Here is a 20,278-nt window from a genome sequence, read left to right as displayed (position 1 = left end):
ATTTATGGTGTTTTTTAAGATATAGATGCTCCAACACCAGTAGTGTTGGGTGTGCAAATAACAACATGGAACATCAAATGGGACTTCATACCTTTATAATAGAGATCGCGAGATGAATCCAATCTGTGGCACTTGGGTAAAACATAAATGTCCATTGCAAAAAAAAAACAAAAAAACATTTCACATTTCTTCTGAATGATCTGCTCTCTGTCATCATTCTTCAAGAAAGGATGCAATCTGAGCAGCGATTGTATCTAACAAACAAATGAGCCTGTGTCCAAAGTATATTTTTTTCAAAATAGTGCAGCAGTTTTAGTTATTATATCCAAGCAGTGCTGTCAGAGTTGTATATCCTCCTGGTATTGTCATTGTAGAAAATCTCACAACCAAAACTTTCAGCCAATGCCACGATCCAACAACGTGTGTTCTGTGTCTCTTCTGCATGCATGCACATCTACGACACACATCTCAAATATTATGCAGCAAGCCATATTTTATAATTGTATAAAATAATCGAGAAAAAAGCACAAAAACGGCTGAGATGCCAAATTCAGCGGCAGCTGAGGTAACATGACAGCTCACAGACAGCAGCGCACTCTACCTGTCACTCAAGTGACCACGCCCTTGATTATGCAGAACTTTAAGGCTTAATATAATTTAAACAGATAAGTTATAAAAAAATTCACCCCCCTCAGAGTTGTCATGAAGGGCAAAAATAGCAGTATAGACCAAAACCACAATTTGAACCAACTTGTAAACATGTTTTTTTCTGCTATAAACTTGGCCAATTTAACATGGGACTCTATGAGATTCTGCTCTCTTTTGGAGCCTGTCCCTAGCGGCCAGTCGATGAATCGCAATTTAAGTTACTTCCGTATTGGCTTCACGAGAGAAAGGGGGAGGTTGCCGCTTGGTGTGTGCTTGTTTTTGTGATGACATGGGTATTGGTATTACGACGTAAACATGAAATATAAGGACATTTCATGAGTCCTCATATTTAAAATAGCTTTAAAAACATACTAAACAATCTTTTATTAATTTTTTTTCTGTGATGGGTAGGTTAAGAGGTAGTGTAGGGGGATAGAATGTACAGTTTGTACAGTATAAAAACCATTACACCTATGGAATGTCCTAACTAAGAGAGCAAAACGAACCTGTGTGTGTGTGTGTGTGTGTGTGTGTGTGTGTGTGTGTGTGTGTGTGTGTGTGTGTGTGTGTGTGTGTGTGCTTGTGCATGTGTGTGTGATATCTGGAGGGGATATTTGTTTTTAATGACCCTACAAGTTTGATGAAACCATCAAAATATGAGGAAAATATTTTATATTTTTTTATATTTTTATTTTATTTTTTAATACTTTAAATATTAGGGAAAAAAAAACCCTAAACTTAGTTAAGGTATTTATCTGACAAAATGATTTGACAAATAAAAAAGGCAAACTACAGCTACAGGCTTTATTTTACTATGCAGAAAAGAAAAGAAAAACGTCAGAGGAAAAAGCATACACTGACTACAACAAAATCAGTTATTGATATTACCTTGGTTCTCTCTTGTTTTTACATGTGTTCATAATTTCTCAGTTTGACCATCTGGCCAAAAATTATGTTCGCACAATTTGGCAGGTTTCGCTACCTACACGTCAAAGGGTCACCCTGTTAATTACTTTATATGAATACAACCGGCACACAGGTCAACTTAAAGATAATCAATACACATCTCTACATCAGCCACATTCAATGAAAATCTACCAGCTTAAAAGCTTGTATCGCTTTCCCACACAAATTATTATTCTCAAAGTGTCGGTTTAGGTTGTCTTGGAAAGCCACTAATGAATATAACAAAATTGAAATATAGACTGGTGTTTCAGACATGTGCTGGGTGGAAGGGTTAAGTTCTGCACTGCATGCTGCTTATATTCACGCAAGTAACAGGATGACCCTGTGCTGCATGAGACTTAGGTCGATGTGGCTGTAAGAGACGGTTAGCAATTCTGGGAAGTACTTCACAAACACTCTGTCCTTGTTAATGTACAACTTTAGCCTTGAAAGACTTTTTGAATCAGCTTTTCAATACAGTGTTTTTGATGTCCTTTGCAGTATTCTTAAGAGATGTTTTTAGTAATGTTGTTATTTACTGCATTTTCTCGGAAACAGGATCATCCTGTGGTCATCACCAAATTTGTCCGTGGTGCCAGAGAAGTGGAGGTGGATGCAGTGGCCAGAATGGGCAAGGTGAGCGATAAGTAAAATAAATTTATTAGGCATTAAATGCAAATCTGTCTAAAATTGAAAGCAAAATGTGGAACACTTGGTTTTGATTGAAAATGTCTCACTGAAACTTTTTAGAATGTTTTTAGAACACTGTTATCCCACACATCCACACATAACAAAAAAAGACAACTAAAAAAAACTTAAAAACTAAAAGCTGGCTCTGGCAGCTTCTTTGTGGAAAAAATGCATGTAACTTGTAAAATGCTTGTATCTTCTTCCTCCTTTATCATAGTTTTATCACCTCATTTTTGAGATGAGTAAAATTAGGTTTGTTACATGTGTATTTAAAGTGAGTATAATCTTAATTGTAGGCAGTTTTGGTGTAAATGGACATCAAAATGTGTTGACACAATAATTGCATTTAAGTCTTCTGATTGGCTGAACAAAGATTCTGACTGCTCACGCTCAAGCTGAAGTTGTCCCAAGTCTGTGTGTGCTCAGTTATCACATCCAAATCACACACACACAGACACACACACGCACACACACATGTAAATATATTAACTTGTTAAATTGCGAGAAAAAACGTGTTAAATTTCGATAAAAAAGTCGAGATAAAATGTTGAGAATAAAGTCATTAAATTATGAGAAAAAAAGTCGTTCAATTACGAGAACAAATTCGTTATATTATGAGAAAAATGTTGTTACATTTAAAAAAAAAGTCGAGATGAAATGTTGAGAATAAAGTCATTAAATTATGAGAAAGTCGAGATAAAATGTTGAGAATAAAGTCATTAAATTACGAGAACAAATTCGTTAAATTACGAATTTGTTCTGATAATTTAACAACTTTTTTCTCGTAATTTAATGACTTTATTCTCATAATTTAATGAGTTTATTCTCAACATTTTTTTCGACTTTTTTCTCAAAATTTAACAACTTTAATCTCGAGATGGTTTTATTTTTTTATTATTGCTTGGCCCTAATCCTCTTCCGTAGGTTTCAGAAAAACAAAAAAGCTCAGAAAAAAAACACACATTGACTACAACATAATTATTTTTTAATATTTCATTGGTTCTCTCTCTCTCTCTCTTTTTTTTTTTTTTTTTTTTTTTTTGCATGTGTTCATAATTTCTTTGCATGACAGCCAGGTCAAAAATAATTTGAAATAATTTGAAATTTCATTTCACTATCACACATGAAACAATTGACTCCAAGCATAGCTACATGATATGCTTACATCTTTTAACACATTTTTTTAAATATTGGAATTAAGGTTGAAGATGTCAATTTTTTTATGGATGGACATCACATTTGGCCACTACTTTATGGCAGTTCATTGACTTTCCAACTGACAATCAAACCATGCGGCAAAAGCAAGCCACTTTTATGTTGATAGTGGGCTTCCCTGGAGTTGTTGAAGCCAATGATGGAACTCGTGTTCATATCATCGCTCCAACTGTAAATGAGGAGACATGTATCAGTAGAAAAAGATTCCATAACATCAATACTAATTTGTGATCATTTTGCACAATGCAAAGCTATTTTTAAAAATAAAGTAAAATATTAAAACATTTCAGTGTCTTTTAAAATTAAAAAAAAAAAAAATGTTTTTTTATAATATTAAATTATTGGTGTTGTGCTGCTGTGACTTCACCCTTGCAGGCTCTCTATTGGCTGATTCAGAGTTTGAGGATGGCCGTTTTGAGTTGACATCATTGTACTCCTTAGTTCACAACACTTAAGTCAACACTTAAGAATCAGTCTTATACTTTACTAAAAGTTGCTTTTAGCTTTTTTATAAAAGTCTCCTACTCTTAGAAAAGTCAAAACTTAAGACTATTCTTAGGAGCATTTCTGAGAAGTTTTATACATGCAGGCCCAGATCTCGTTTAGGAGCCAGGTAGTAGCTGTTTTTAATGCCTGATCAAAAGTTATCACAATATCTTGTTGTATGACTAATCAGAGATGTTGTAGCTTGTAGCAGGCTAAATTTGCTGTACAAAATAAAAGCATTTAAAAATAGTTAAAAAAACTAATAATTAAATATCATTACATTATTTTATTAACTAAAATAGTAACGTTAAATATTTAGACTGTTGTGAATATTCGTAGGGTAAGTGCAAATGCAAAGTGTATAAGTTAAGATACCAAGTTATTTCATAACCTGCATCTTTGGTTATACCAGTATATAAAGCATATAATTTTAAAGACATTAATGGACATTATTATGTATTTCAATCTGATATAACTTGATTTTGTAGGAATTTTAATAAGTTTCATCCAACACGAATAGATGGCGACAGGAGTAACGCATTGATCCGACAAAGTATCTGTTGTCGTCTGTTGTTGCAGGGTTAATTGGTCTTAATGGAGTCCCTATTTCATGTGAAGACTGTAACTTACTAACTTAGACTTGATATCACTTCCTCACACAACTGGAAATTATGCAGTGGTTAAGTGACTGGGTGTTCATTGTACTGGACGTTGCATGTCTCTTTTTTCCGAAACAATATACGAGTTATTACAAAAGTAATGAAGACACTTACAAAATGAATCAAGTTACAAGATTTGCAATCAGTTTATGGTTGAAAAAATAAATAAAGTGTAAGTGTTAGAGCAACCAAAGACACAAGATGATCCATTATATATTGTTACGTTTATTTAGCGCTTTTCTCAGCACTTAAAGTGCTTTACATACAGTATGGAAGGGAAATCTCCTCAACCGCCATTGTGCAGCCTCCACCTGGATAATGCGACGACAGCTATATTGCGTCTGAACGCCTACCACACACCAGCTTATTGGTGGAGAGGAGACAGAGTGATGAAGCTAATCAGTAGTACATATGCAAATTTGGGCAGGATGCCAGGGTTACACCCTTCTTTTTCAAAGGACATCCTGGGATTTTTAATGTCTCATCGGAAAGATAGTGCTTTTTTTACAGTATAGTGTTCCCATCACTATACTGGGTCATTAGCCTCAACCCTGCTTAGCCTCAGTGGGCAACCAGCCTTGGGTTACAGGATGGTAGCTGCTGATAAAAAAAAAATCTATTATTTCCATAGTCAAAACTATATAAAAGTTGAAATAAATTGGAGGTAATTAACTGTTTTAAGTGTGGCTGTCGTTACAGGTGCTGGCTCATGCTATCACAGAGCATGTGGAGGATGCAGGAGTGCACTCAGGAGATGCCACACTTATACTGCCAACCCAGACCATCAGCCAGGGAGCTCTGGAGAAGGTCCCAGACTCATTTTCATTCAACAAACTTTCTGTGTCCTTTCTGGTGAAGCTGGTTTGTTTTTTACGAGTTCACACTTACAAATGATCGAATAGAGTAAACGGGTAAAATAAGCGTATTTGGCTTGCTGTCCGAGGAGAGGCTCCGAGCTCGGAATTTAGCCCAAACCCAAAGTCCTCCCCTGTTTAAAATCTTTATTTGAATATGGCCTTTCTCCTAGCTTAAGACTTCTCTCTATTCCTTAGTAAATGTTTGTCTCAGCAGCTTTGTGAATAGGTTTTAGGAGGAAACTCTTAGCTAAGAACCTTTACTGCCATTTAGGAGAACTCTTAGTGGTAAGATAAAATGTTTTGTGAATACGGCCCCTGGTGTTTTCTTTGAAACATTGTATCTGCCACTCTTTCCCATTTTTCTATGTGGCGATTTGGATACGGTCTTCATGAAAAACAATGCTGAAACAATCACTGCTAAAATTTGCATTGTTACTATGACAATCAATGTGTGCTGGCAAAAACCACTGCAGTCTGAACAGGAAAAATCAAACCTGGTTACTTATAACTTGCCATTGCTCTAAGAACATGCTGGTGTCATTTTTCATCTAAAGTTTCTTTCCCTCCAGAATGGTGTGTCTTTATTGTGTTTTTCATGAGACACAGATGTGACTTTTCATTCTCCTTCAAGCTGAATCAAAGCCGACTGTCAAAAATAGTTAGTGTGTTTGTGAAATCCACAACTTAAAACACATCTGACAAAGGGTGTTTATTCCCAGCAAAGTTAATGTCTCTCAGAGGGCCAGCAGTCAGTCAGAGTCTTCTCTTTTCAGCTGCCTCGGATTATCAGAGTTGATATTAAACTTTCTGTGCTTCCTAAAATGTTTATACATTTGATTGGTGTATCTCTGACAGGGCATGTATAACTCAGACTGTGACTGATGTTTTCCGCCTGTGCATATGCAAAGAGTTTAAGTGAGTTATTACTTGTTGTTTTTATTTATATATATGTATAATATATATATTCCTTATTTTAGGTTAAGACTGCTACACAGAAAATTGCAAAGGCGTTTGAGATATCAGGGCCATTTAACACTCAATTCTTGGTGAAAGGCAATGATGTAATGGTAAGTTATTGGATCTCAGTTCTTCATGAAAATGTAGTAATTTAAACATCAATTTTTCATGGCCAGTGGACCGACAATATTCAGAAACATTTTTGATCCAGAATGAACTATTTGCCAGTTTTTTTCTTCTTTATTTACTCTGTAAATTATGCTTTTCATTGAAAATCATTAGGTCACAGTGAGGAAAAAATAAATCATGCTAAGCTTTTGAGTTTGCGTTCAGCTTTATATTTGTAATTTGTAGAATATGGCTGCTTGTTACTCAGGACCATGTGTTTCTGTCTCAGGTGATAGAGTGTAACCTGCGCGCCTCTCGATCCTTCCCTTTCGTCTCTAAAACTATTGGTGTGGACTTCATTGATGTGGCCACCAGGGTCATGGTGGGTGAGCCAGTGGACGAGTCTCATCTGCCCTCCCTAGAAAACCCAATCATTCCAGTCGACTATGTTGGCATTAAGGTGTGTAAGGGAAGTAAGCTGTGATCTAGCAGTTTTTTCACATGCTTGCTTGAGCACATGACACATTGAGTTTTTGTGTTCATGTGGGAGAAGCAGGCTCAGTTTTAGTCGTCATCACATTATTTTTGTCTCTTTCCCCCAGAAATGTGTAATTTTACCAATTCACTGTATTGAAAAAAAAAAAATATTGGTCCCACTTTATATTATTTGTCATTAACTACTATGTACTTACATCCAAAAATAAGTACAATGTACTTATTGGGTTCATATTGAATTGCAAAACACTTTTGCTGCTATTGAGGTGGGATACGGGTTAGGTTAGGGACAGGTTTGGTGGTATGGGTAAGGTGTAAGGGATGGGTCAACAGTGTAATTATAAACGCAATTACAGAAATTTATGACAGATCTAATTACATGCAGGTGTTTTTAAAATATAAGTACAATGTAAAAACGTGTTCCTAATAAGTGCATTGTATCAAATGATTAATTTAATGTAATAAAATAGTAAGTACATAGTAGTTCAGGCCACTTAATATAAAGTGGGACCAAATATTTTTTCCTGTAATGGCAAAGCTGAATTTTCAGAATCCATTACTCCAGTCTTCAGTGTCACATGACCCTTCAGTGCAAACTACTACCATAGATAATTTTTACTGCTGTTTAGATATTTAATTTGTCTTTTCATGTTCCAACTTACTGAGCAAGCCAGTTAAGAGTGAGTTTTAAAAGTGATTGATTGTACAATTAAATTACTAGAGTGTTAGTGCTGGTTTGTGTCACAGGTTCAGGAGTCCGTCTGAATGGTGTCTCTATTCTCCTAAAGTCATTTCCTGTGAAATGATCAAGGAGTTTCAGTGCAGTAGCCGCAAAAAGGAGCCAATCACAAGGGAATAATCCCCGTCTCCTGCCAATCTCAAAGTTTTAAATACCTCATTTAGTGCTGAGAGGAATTTTAAACAGCTAACTGGATGTTTTCATTAGGGAGAGACATATAGGGGATTTACACTCTCTCGCAAGATGAAAGATTCATTCTCTCTCTCTCTCTTTCAAATGCATCTCTCGTGATCTTTTTCTTCAGTTTCCAAAAGAAAAGAAATGTCTTGGTGGAGATTTTGTTTATAACTTAGTTGTTTCCTCTAGACAGCTATATATATAATGCTACCATTCAAACGTTTTAGCCAGTATTTTATGAAAGAAAGTAATACTTCAGCAAGGATGCATTAAAATCAAAGTAAAGACGTGTATAATGTTACAAATGACTTCCTTTTCAAATAAAAGCTGTTTTTTTTTCTATTAATTAAGGAATCTGGAAAAAGATTATCATGGTTTACACAAAATATTAAGCAGCACAAACTTTTTCCAACAATATTAAGAAATGTTTCTTTAGCACAAAATCAGCAATGATTTCTGAAGGATCATGTGACACTGAAGACTGGAGCTTTATCAAAATTTCAGCTTTAGCATCACAGGAATAAATTACATTTTTAAAAAATATTTTTAAAACAGTTATTTCAAATTGTACTTATATTTCATAATATCATGTTTTACTGTGTTTTTGATCAACTAAATGCAGGGATGGTGAGCGTAAGAGACTTCCTTAAAAAACATTTAAAAATCATGACAACTCCAAACTTTTCAACAGTAGTTTATGCATATTTATTATATTTTCTCTCTCTTTCTTGTTTGACATTATTGAGAATGAACAGATTTGTGGCACCTGAGAAAATAAAAAATGTGTGATAAAGATAAAAGGATCTTAAAGGATTAGTTCACTCACTCTCAAACCATCTGTGTGTACATGACTTTCTTTTTTTCTGATGAACACAGTTGGAGAAATATTAATAAATATCCTGAGCATCAGAGCTTTATAATGGGGGTAAGCATTACCAAACAAGTATGAGCTGAAGAAAGTGTCTCCATCCACATCCATCCATCATAAACATACTCCACACGGGGATTAATAAAGGCCTTCTGATGCAAAGCGATGCCTTTTAAAAAAAATAAAAATCCATATTTAACAAGTTATGAAGTATAACGCCAGTTTACACTTTCTTCGTAACTTGAATACGGAAGAAGGTCTGGTGAAAGCTAGATATTTTACTTCATAACTTGTTATAGATAGGTTTTTTTACACTAACGAAGAAGGCCTTTATTAACCCCCTGGAGTCGTGTAGAGTATGTTTGTGTAATGAATGCATAGCTGGAGGTGGAGTAGAATCCATGGTGCGGAAGTTGTTTATTGTCAAAGACAAACTAAGTATGAACAATACAAGACGTAATCGAAGTCCAGGCAAGGTTCAAAAACACCGCAAGCCAGGCAGGCAACAGGCTAAATCCAAAACAGTAGACAAAAGGGTAAATCCAAAAACAGGCTAAAGGGTCAAGACACAAGTAACATGCAAAGATAAGAGTAAGGCAGAATTAACAAGCAATACTTTGCAAGGTGTTCAGAGAAGCACATGGCTTATAAGGCTACAAACAGGAAGTGAGAATACAAACAGGAAGAACCACTAAAACTCAGGTGACGGCTCCCTCTGCTGGTGGGATGAACCATGCATGGGCTGAACTGTTACATTATGATGGATGGATGAGGATTGAGACACTTTGTTCAGCTCATACTGGTTTGGTTATGCTTACTGCCATTATAAAGCTCGGATGCGTCAGGATATTTATTAATATTTCTCTGACTGTGTTCATCAGAATGAAGAAAGTCATATACACTTAGGGTGGCTTGAGGGTGAGTAAAGCTTGGGCTAATTTTCATTTGAAAGTGAACTAATCCTTTAAATGAATTGAATTAGTTAAATTCTGTGTGAGTGGTCGGGTACAGGATGACACTAATAATATGAATTAATATGACAGAGTGCACATTGGTACATTGTCATGTTTCATGTTTGCTTGCTTTGTGAAGCTGGGTAGCATCTCAGAAATTGTGCACTCCCTGCCTAACAAGTCCCCAATGTGAAGTCTTTACCACTTTCCCCAGCTTCACAGATAGCTGTTGGAAAAAGGTCAGCTTGTACTGTAAAAGATTTTCAAAGTGCATAGACATTTCGTCTTTGTGTTTTCTGAAAGTGCTCCTTATTCTTGTTTGAGAATCTCTGCTCTTCATATTAACAAGATTTTTGAGAAATACGTCCACCAAGATGATTCTGATACTGTACCACTCAAAAGATCCAATACAAATTTGCTCACTGACTTTTCCTCAGCGTTCTGCCAGCATTATGTGATACAATTGTCAGTATACAATATTTTCATCCCATTACCTGCACAGGAGGCTGGCTTATGTATGCAGTGACCCGTTGGGATCAGGAAGGCCTGGTTCCCATGCCAACCACCGGCCTTTAAAGGAAGCTCTATAACTTGGTAATAGGAAAGACCACTCTTTGCTACTTCACCCAAGATGTTCTGAGATTCTCCTCACAGGGTAGAGTGAATCCTCTGGGAGTTCAGTTGTAAATAATATATCTGCTATCACCATGAACTGTCTCTGAAACGGTGCCCGGTTTGGAGTAGTAGTAGTAATAGAACTAGTAGTGTCCTTCACCTCCACAGTTCAGCCTGGCCGAGGTTCCACTGGGATTCCTGCCACATTGAAAGCCAACAATGCATCAGTAACAGAATGAATCAAAGCTGCTTGTTTATTCCCGCCAGTGTGGCTTCCTCTTGCATTTACATGCGTAAGTGAGGCTGGCTTATCCAGGGCTGATTAGATGGCTTCAAGGAGGAGTTCCCCCTGGTGGCAAACTGCAGTGCAGGCCGAGGTGGCGTGTTAATCTGTCCCGTGTCCCCTGTGCAGGTAATGGGAGCTGTCGGCCTTTAATTGGAGAGATAAGGATGTCACTTCTCACAGGCAATCAGCTCACCCCGTCACTTGAAAACTGCTTGAATAGAAGTCAAACCTGCTCCCCTGTTGGTCTAGTCCAAAACATTCAGATTTAGCAGTCTCATCATGTTCTCTTCACTTCCAGTTATTTTTAGCTGTACAATTAATAATTGCAAACTGTTTTTTATCGCATATTTTAATGTATTGTCTTAAATACAAACAAACAGTTTTACTGTGTACTGCACTTGTTATTTTTCTAGTTGTTTACCTATAGCGGCTAATGAATCTGCTTAAAGGGTTAGTTCACCCAAAAATGAAAATTCTGTCATTTATTACTCACCCTCATGTCGTTTCACACCCGTAAGACCTTCGTTAATCTTCAGAACACAAATTAATATATTTTTGTTTAAATCCGATGGCTCTGTGAGGCCTCCATAGGGAGCAATGTCACTTCCTCTGTCAAGATCCAAAAAGGTAAGTTACTAAAAACATATTTAAATCAGTTCATGTGAGTACAGTGGCTCAATATTAATATTATAAAGCGACTAAAATATTTTTAGAGCGCCAAAAATAACAAAATAACGACTTATTTAGTGATTGCCGATTTCAAAACACTGCTTGAGGAAGCATCGGAGCATTCTGAATCTGTGTGTTTAATCTGCATTTCGGAGCGCCAAAGTCACGTGATTTCAGCAGTTTGGCGGTTTGACCCGCGATCCGATTCATGATTCTATACACTGATTCATTTATGCTCCGAATCTTCCTGAAGCAGTGTTTTGAAATCGGCCAACACCAAATAAGTCGTTATTTTGTTTTTTTGCCGCACTAAAAATATTCTCGTCGCTTTATAATATTAATATTGAGCCACTGTACTCACATCCACTGACTTAAATATGTTTTTAGTACCTTTATGGATCTTGACAGAGGAAGTGACATTGCTCCCTATGGAGGCCTCACGGAGCCATCGGATTTAAACAAAAATATATTAATTTGTGTTCCAAAGATTAACAAAGGTCTTTCGGGTGTGAAACGACATGAGGATAAGTAATAAATGACAGAATTTTCATTTTTGGGTGAACTAACAGTTTAAGTTATCTTTTCTGTTGAAGTCTTTTCATTGTGTCCTTTGAGTTTGTTATGTCTCTTCTTCAGATGTTTTTTGAATGTCGCCTGTGTGAATGATTCAGGTCTGCTTATGTTTTGGCCTGTGGGTGGCAGTGGTGTAGCAGGTTTCCCGTTTTCTCATACACTCTCAGTCGAGAAATTCTCTTATAATCTCATTTGATTGGTGAGAATCAACCTAACATGTCAAATGCTCTTGAAACCATTAACCCTATATTAAAAATGGATACATTAGACTTTCATTAGGCTCGTATACATTTTCTCGCTTTCTTGTTCCCAGGATTCGTGATAAACACTGAGCAATAAATGCTTCACAGATACGTGTCAGGAAGTAAACAGCATTTGTATCAGATAGCTTTTCTAAATAAATGGATGCCTACTCTGTCTCCTAAATTGCAATTGTTTCTCTTGCAGGTCTATATGCTAGATGCTTAAATGTAATAGAGAAATATAATATATAAACAGACTAACATAATATATGCCAACAGTTTTCAATGTTTTTAGTGAATTTTGAGTAACAATTGTGTAAAATAAGGGTTAAGGTTTTTTTTAAGGCATTTTGTACAGCAAATTGTACAATTTATTTGCCAAAATGATTATATTTACATATATAATTCTATATAATTATCTCTCTCTCATATATATTATATATATATATATATATATATATATAATGTGTTAAATAGTACAGAAGTTACAGTAAAGACATTTTAACGTTACGAGAGACTCCTTTTTAAACAAGTGCTATTCTTTTGAACTTTCTGTTCACAAAAAATTGTGCAGCACAACTGTTTTTAGTATTGATAATTATACGAAATGTTTCTTGAGCAGCACATCAGCATATTAGAATGATTTCCTTAAGGATCATATGACACTTATGACTGAAGTAAATTCAGCTTTGCCATCACAGGAATAAATTACATTTTAAGACATTTAAATAGAAAATACTTACTTTAAATTGTAATATTTCAGCAAATTACAGTTTTTTCGGTATTTTTGATTGAATAAATGCAGCCTTGGTGTGCATTTAAAGACGTTTTTCAAAAACATTTTGAATCTTTTGAACGGTACAGTTGTCACACATAGTCTGTCTTTGTCATCTTAGTTTCACTTTCATGGATTTTAGTTAGTATTCATTGGTTACTGTTTTCCTTTGTTCAGTTCCCGCTACTCGTTTGTCATCATGGTAACTAATATAATTTGTCATTCTGTTTATATATTTGTATATATGTTCCTGTGTTTTCAGTGGTCATTGTCGGTCTTGTTAATGCAATGTGGAGTTTATCCTGTGTTATATTATCTGTGAGTTATATTAAAGTACTATTGATGCTTCAGCAGTACTATTGATGCATTAGCCAAAAAAGCTGTTTTGAAAGACTACTTGAAATGGAATATTTTTATACTTTTTGCTAGGCTCCCATGTTTTCCTGGCCTCGGTTGAGAGAAGCTGACCCCGTTCTTCGTTGTGAGATGGCCTCCACTGGAGAGGTATGGAGCTGCTTTAGACACATTGATTACTGTTACATCTGTCAGAAAATTTGAAGAGGCTCCAGCTCATGTTTTCATCACAGTTATCTGGGAAACAGCCCCTCCATCAGGGATAAACATTTACATATTGTCCACTTGTAGCCCTATTAGTTCGGATGCGCTCGTGAACACCTACATATAGTTTTTCTGTCCTGCCTTCAAATTCAGCTCTACCTGCTCTCCCTGGCAACGGGAAAACCATAGAAACCAGCCTGGAGGACAATGAAGCAGGAGGAGCGTTTTTATCGCGCAGCACTGATTTTCAGCTTTAGAACAGGAAGTATAATATCTACACCCCAGATTTTATGATGGCCCCATTCTGTCCCGGTTTTTTCTTTTTCTTTTTCATAATTTTAATATCACGCCAGTCTACCTTCATTTAGCAACATCTTTAATATGTTTGATTTATCTCACTTTGGCTTTGGATATTGTACTGATGGAGATAAATGAATAATTTATCCAGGAGTTTCCGTATGCTGCAATGAAAATTTGCAGATTTGCTCATGATCTTAAAGATCAAGATATTTCTTTTTTGCTCTTGTTTTTCAGCATTTTCTTTTGCTCTCTGCAGGTGGCTTGCTTTGGACCAAACATCTATTCTGCCTTCCTGAAGGCCATGCTCTCTACAGGATTCAAGCTTCCTCAGAAGGGGATTCTCATTGGGATACAAGTAAAGGAGCACATTTTTTTTTTCTTTTCTTAAGGGATGAATCTCAAAAGACTGTCTGAATTACATCCTCTCAGATTTAGACAATAGTACATCAACATTTATGGCTTGTTTTGATCAGAGTAGTTTGTTATTTGCAGGTTGTTATTTACTCATAAAATGATAAAAGCCATAATATGAAGTTTTCAAGTAGGAAAACAATTCCTGGAAATATTTAGAGAGCATTTATGAGCTTAAAAGTTAGCATGGAAAAATATAAATTCTGTTAGTTTTTTTACTCTTGTGTCATTACAAGATTTTCTTTCTTCTGTGGAACAAAAATTTTTCTGGTTCTTCTATACAATGGAAGTGAATGGGGAGTAGGTTTGTCAAGCTATAAAAATGACAACAACAACAACAACAAAAAAAACATAAAAGTATCATAAAAATGGTCAATATGACTTGTGCATAATATAATATAATATAATATAATATAATATAATATAATATAATATAATATAATATAATATAACAATGCAGTCTGACTCACAAGCCTTAATTTCCTATAGAGGAAGACCTTTGACTATTTTTAAGTACTTTCCAATTGTACTATACTTTAGTACTATAATAATATTTAATCTTTAAACCCTGCTAGATTATGACTCCCTGCTTCTCCATAACACAACGGAAAAGGAGACATTATATTGTGCATTTGATGGCATTTCTTCAAGCCCTTAAATTTTGGATGGCAAAATGTGATTGAAATTTAAACTGCACAATTATTGTCTCAAATAAATAGCAGATAATTACGATTAGATCAAATAACCATGATCAGATGATTAATCATTCATCATGACAGGCCTAAATAAACACAGTCAGCCTGAAAGTGTATTATGTGTATATTCACATAAGTTCTGCTCGGATCTGATCCAGACTTTTTCAAATGTGAAGCCACATATCACAAACATTGATTATCCATAAATGACTACTAAAATAAGAAAGCGGGTACAGAATAGTTTGAACGAATTGCATGTAAATCTCCCTGAAGCTGCACATTTAACAGTCCTGAATGGGCAAATACACAATCACATATATTCTCTGCAGTCACATATATTCACATGAAATGCACCTTGAATCACCCTGTTACAGTGTTTTATGTTCTTGCAGTACTCCTGTTTTAATTTCAGCCAGTTGCACGTGACCGAGAATCAGAGTGAAATATCTTGCCAAATTCGGCTAGTGCAACACAACCTCGTTCTGCAGGCACAAGATGTATTAAACAGGCTTTATAGAGAAATTCCTAAATGCTTTAAACACAAAGCACTTAATAGTTATGATCTGAATCCTCAAATGGTTTTCTATAGGCAAAATGTTTTTTGTGGTTCTTTTTCCGTGGGTGTAACTGTGTGATGTTCACACATCCTTATAAGCCTCGACTATGACACTAGAATTCAGAGGCTTTGTTTTATGTTTTGATGTAATATCCTCATCGGCATGCCTTCTTTCATTTCCTCCTGTTCTCTCTCAGATGTTTACGATTCATGCCCACTCTCAGCGTGGAAATCAAATATCTTGTCAGGGTCATTGACGATGCTCAGACAGCATTGTGTTCTAATGGAGTCTCGGGTATGAATGAGAGCGTGAAATTCCCATTCGAAACAAACCTCCGGATTCTGTAGACGCAACCTGCCTGATGGCCGTACCTGGGGACTGCAGATCTGACGTGCTTTGTAAAGCCTGATTACCAGCCCATGGTTAAGTCTCCGTGAACATAGAGCTGTGCTATTGATCTGGAAGTGCTTAGAGGAAGACTTTTCTTCTAGAAATAGTCTCCTGCTCTGTGTCCATCCACACAGACTGCCTGACCTTTTGGCTTTGATCTTTTTTTTCTGTCCAGCTATCTTTTTCTTCCTGCTTTCTTATTTATTTATTTGTCTCTAGCATTCTTTCAGGCCTAACTTCCTGTCCACTGCTCATCAGCTTCATGAGGAGGGCTTCAAGGTGAGAAATTTCCATCCACTTCCTTTGTAGGGTTCGATGTACAGTTGGTTTTACTGACGTTAAGCAATAAAATAGCCGTTGACATGCTTTAGTAGTCTTTTTCTTTGCTGAATTACATCTCGCATGGATAAAGAACAAACCTGCTTCTTTTGTCCTGTTTTTAGCTTTACGCCACAGAGGGTACGTCAACTTGGCTTAATGCTAATGATGTTCCAACAATCCCCGTTGCCTGGCCGAGACATGAAACCAATAACACACCCTTACCAAGCATCAGCAGGTGTGTACTTTTGACTTTTTTTTTTCACTGTATTTTTATTAGCACTATAAATATATTAAACATTTGAATAAAATATATTAAAAATGTATTGATACTCCTATATAAATAAATTATTATTTTTATTTATTGCGATTCAATGTCATATTTTTTCACACTTAAAGCTCCTTTAAGGACAGAAAATATGTTACTTTAATGGCTAATACATGTACTGTTCAAAAGTAAGTAGTCATTTATGCTCACTATGGCTGCATTTATTTGATCAAAAATACAGTGAAATCTATTTAAAATAACTATTTTAAAATGTAATTTATTTATGTGCTGCAAAGCTGAATTTTCAGCATCATTACTCTAGTCTTCAGTGTTACATGATCCTTCAAAAATCATTCTAATATGCTAATTTTCTCAAGAAACATTTCTTATTATTATCAATGTTGAAACAATAGAACAGTATGGTAAAAAATAATATATTTGTGGAAACAGTGATCCATTTTTTCAGGATTCTTTGATTAATAGAAAATTCAAAAGAACACTTAATTTGAAATAAAAATCAACATTATTATATAATATAATTAATATACTATAATTTTATAATATAATTAATATCATTAATTCAATTAGACTAGAAAACAGTCAGTCATGCTGCTGAATAACATGTTTAGGTTAATAGCTTTACCACTTTGAGTTACAGTGGTGTTGCACAATAATGAAAATGATTGTTGGCTTTCTTTGGCGGAAGCACTTAGCTGTGACAGTAACTGATCTGCTGTTGTGGGACCCAAGCCAAGCCAAGACTGTCAACAGAAGATCCAGTCACTTTTTAGGCCCGCAGGCATCTTTGTTTCACTTATGTTAGCATTCTGCTCTGGTGCATGGCTGTCGTAGCAAAACACCCTCAGACACTGCATACTCAGATACTTCAAGTATGTCTGCCGTCTGCCCTCAAGGGTTGCAATAAAAGGCCTCTACCATTTTGGTTTAGTTAGAGATGTTTACTAAAGTCAGATCACAGATTTAGCTAATCACATTTATAACTAATCAGAGGGAGCTTTTAACGCAGCTTCAAATATTATATGAGACTTGGGTTCACAATTTAAGGCTTGGTGTCTGGTTTGAATATTTAATTCACATTTTTGATACTTGAATTAAGGCATATACCCTAACTAATGAATAGCACTTTTGAAAAATGCTTAATTTATCATGCATACTTACAAGAGAATCTAGTTATATCAGTAGCGTTATAAAAACTGGTTCATTTTACATTGAACCGGTTATCTCATGGGGATCTCAAGTATACCTTTTGAACATTGTAAAAGGTTTATAATGTATCACTCTTTGCATTATTCTCTGAATAGACTTATCAGTGAAGGACACATTGACCTAGTGGTCAACTTACCGAATAACAACACCAAGTTTCTCAAGGACAACTTCCAGATCCGGAGAATGGCGGTGGATTACGGAGTACCTCTTATTACAAACTTCCAGGTCAGCCTTGTTTTTTGAATGTATCACAAATCATTTTGGTTCTAGTATTATATGCCTGTTTCCCTTTTCTACAGGTAGTAAAGCTGTTTGCAGAAGCCATTAGGTATTCCAGTGACTTGGACGCCACCAGCCTGTTCCACTACCGCCAACGTGAACCCAGACTGTCGGAGAGCTCTGCAGCATGGTTAACCTGTAACCTCTAAAACAGGAAACTCAGAACTCTAAAAGTTAGTTGAGGAGGTGTTGTCCATCCACCGGGGGGGCCAGTCGAACAGTTACAAGTATTTTAACAAACATGAATCTAACTAGACAGGGCTCAACAGTAAGCTTTTTTTTTGCTGGCCCAGTCAGAACACTGGCCACACTTCTTTTTTTTTATATTTCTATAATTATTTTTTATTTTATTTTATTTTATTTTATTTTATTTATTTTATTTTATTTTATTTTATTTTATTTTATTTTACTACCGGTCTACTGGTTTTTAATGTATGTGAAAGATACAGTGAAAACAGTAATATTGTGTTTTAGTAATATTTATTTTAAGATAATAATTAGTAATTTAAAATAATAATAGTAATTTATTCCTTTGATGGCAAAGCTGAATTATTTTCAGCTTCCAGTGTTCAGTGTCACATGATCCTTCAGAAATCATTCTAATATGCTGATTTGGTCCTTAAACATTTCTTCTTATTAATGTTGAAAATATTTTTGTGGCTTTTTTTGACACTGAAGACTGAAGTAATGCTGCCTGCTATAAATAAGTATATGTTTAAATATATTTAAATAAAAAAATATTTAATAATAAATAAATAAATTCATACCAACACACTTTTGCTGGAAAACATTACTGATCGATCCTTATTGTTGAGCCCTGCTACAGTTATTGGCACAATTACAAGTATTTATCAGTGTTTGTCCTCTTCTCTTGAAACCGTCTACCTTCCTTTAAGGTAAAAACAGACCAAGACAAGCTAGCTATCCCTAACCATAACCATACTGCTTATATCCAAAAATCTAGTGTGCTGAATGTGGCACGTGAGTGGGTTGAGACCAACTCGAAGCTTGCTGGCTGTTCTTAACAGTCAGCACTGTCTGTTCAATGTACCAAAGAGCGAGAAACTGCTGCTCTCAGCACACAATAGCAGATATGCGTGTGATTACACAAAAAGAAAATGATTTCTCTGAATGTGTCCATGTTTGTCCCTGTCTTACCAGAGTGAGAGTGGAGGAAACATCTAGACTTCATTCCTCTGTAAATATTAACAAACATCGCAGAAAGTTATTTTACGCTAGAGCAGATCTTCAAGAACAGGTCATCTATAATTAACATGTTTAGTGAGATGAAGTATCCAATAAAAGACCCAAAATATTCATGCACCATTTCATAGCCTTTTATTTTGTGCTTTAATTTGAAGTGTTTCATCTAAATCACAAACAGAAGATACTGGGTTCATATGATAAATGAATGGATTTGTAAGTAATACATTTATAGCAGCTTGTTAATCAATGGAATGTTATTTATTCATTTGCTCTAGCTTCAAACTAATGTCATTCATGAGTGAAACATTTTAAAGCTTCTTGGGTGATCCTCATTCAGCTTTATTAGTCTGCCAGTAATAGGAATATCAAGCATTTGGCCATTACTCCGGCACACGCATTATGTTTATCACTTAAACATAACTTAAACTCGGTGCTAATTGGAAAAAGCTAATATTATGACCAAACAGCCCACTAGATTGTTGCACATTATCTTGTGGTCTAGATATTGATGCCACAATTAAAATCCAACACATCTGCGATTGTGTGGGAGCAAAGTACGATACATGTCACAATTCATAACAAAGAGAGATTGCAGAAAGGGAGAAACCAAACAGAAATGTTGAGTTTGGGGAAAAACAGCAGAAAAGTGTGGAATTTTTTTTGACCAGAGTAATATATATATATATATATATTTTTAGATTATTAGCACACATCACACAAACAGACAGTTCCTCTCAAAATGAGAATTGTGAAGATTCTTCAAAATTTCTCCTTTTGTGTTTCACACACACAAAAAAAAAACTGTTTATATCGACTTGTTGAGTAAATATACATTTTTATTTGTTGGGTGAACTATTCATTCACTTAAATGCACATTCCTATAGTTCAAGAGTCTCAATTTAAGCAGTTACAGATTGAATCTTTCAGTTCATTAGATCAGCGGGAATCACGGATCTGGCACATAGGCATTTGAAACACCAGCAGGCAGATGGCACCTTATGCCAGCCAGATGAGGGGGCACCAATGTGGCAGCAATAGAGTTCATATTTAAGCCATTTCATATTGGCTAATGGCCATTCATTTACAGCAGGGCATGTTAAGGCATTATGCTG

At 35.5% G+C, this 20,278-nt stretch overlaps 1 protein-coding gene across 1 annotated transcript in view; it reads left to right on the top strand.

Annotated features, from left to right (window-relative positions):
• The window catches only part of cps1 (carbamoyl-phosphate synthase 1, mitochondrial), a 49,038-nt gene extending 30,677 nt beyond the window's left edge, over nucleotides 1-18,361 (top strand). Inside the window, exons 29-38 of the mRNA XM_067408792.1 lie at nucleotides 2,152-2,229; nucleotides 5,343-5,450; nucleotides 6,478-6,567; nucleotides 6,855-7,025; nucleotides 13,387-13,461; nucleotides 14,072-14,170; nucleotides 16,088-16,147; nucleotides 16,312-16,424; nucleotides 17,777-17,906; nucleotides 17,981-18,361. Coding sequence (XP_067264893.1) covers nucleotides 2,152-2,229; nucleotides 5,343-5,450; nucleotides 6,478-6,567; nucleotides 6,855-7,025; nucleotides 13,387-13,461; nucleotides 14,072-14,170; nucleotides 16,088-16,147; nucleotides 16,312-16,424; nucleotides 17,777-17,906; nucleotides 17,981-18,109 — 1,053 coding nt within the window. The 3' untranslated portion in view covers nucleotides 18,110-18,361. The remainder of the gene's footprint in view (nucleotides 1-2,151; nucleotides 2,230-5,342; nucleotides 5,451-6,477; nucleotides 6,568-6,854; nucleotides 7,026-13,386; nucleotides 13,462-14,071; nucleotides 14,171-16,087; nucleotides 16,148-16,311; nucleotides 16,425-17,776; nucleotides 17,907-17,980) is intronic.
• Nucleotides 18,362-20,278: the final 1,917 nt, after the last annotated feature.

The sequence above is a fragment of the Chanodichthys erythropterus genome, chromosome 14 (genome assembly GCF_024489055.1).
Source record: "Chanodichthys erythropterus isolate Z2021 chromosome 14, ASM2448905v1, whole genome shotgun sequence".
NCBI lineage: Eukaryota > Metazoa > Chordata > Actinopteri > Cypriniformes > Xenocyprididae > Chanodichthys > Chanodichthys erythropterus.
Note: the sequence above shows the minus strand (reverse complement) of the source record. Positions and strands in the feature narration are given on the sequence as shown.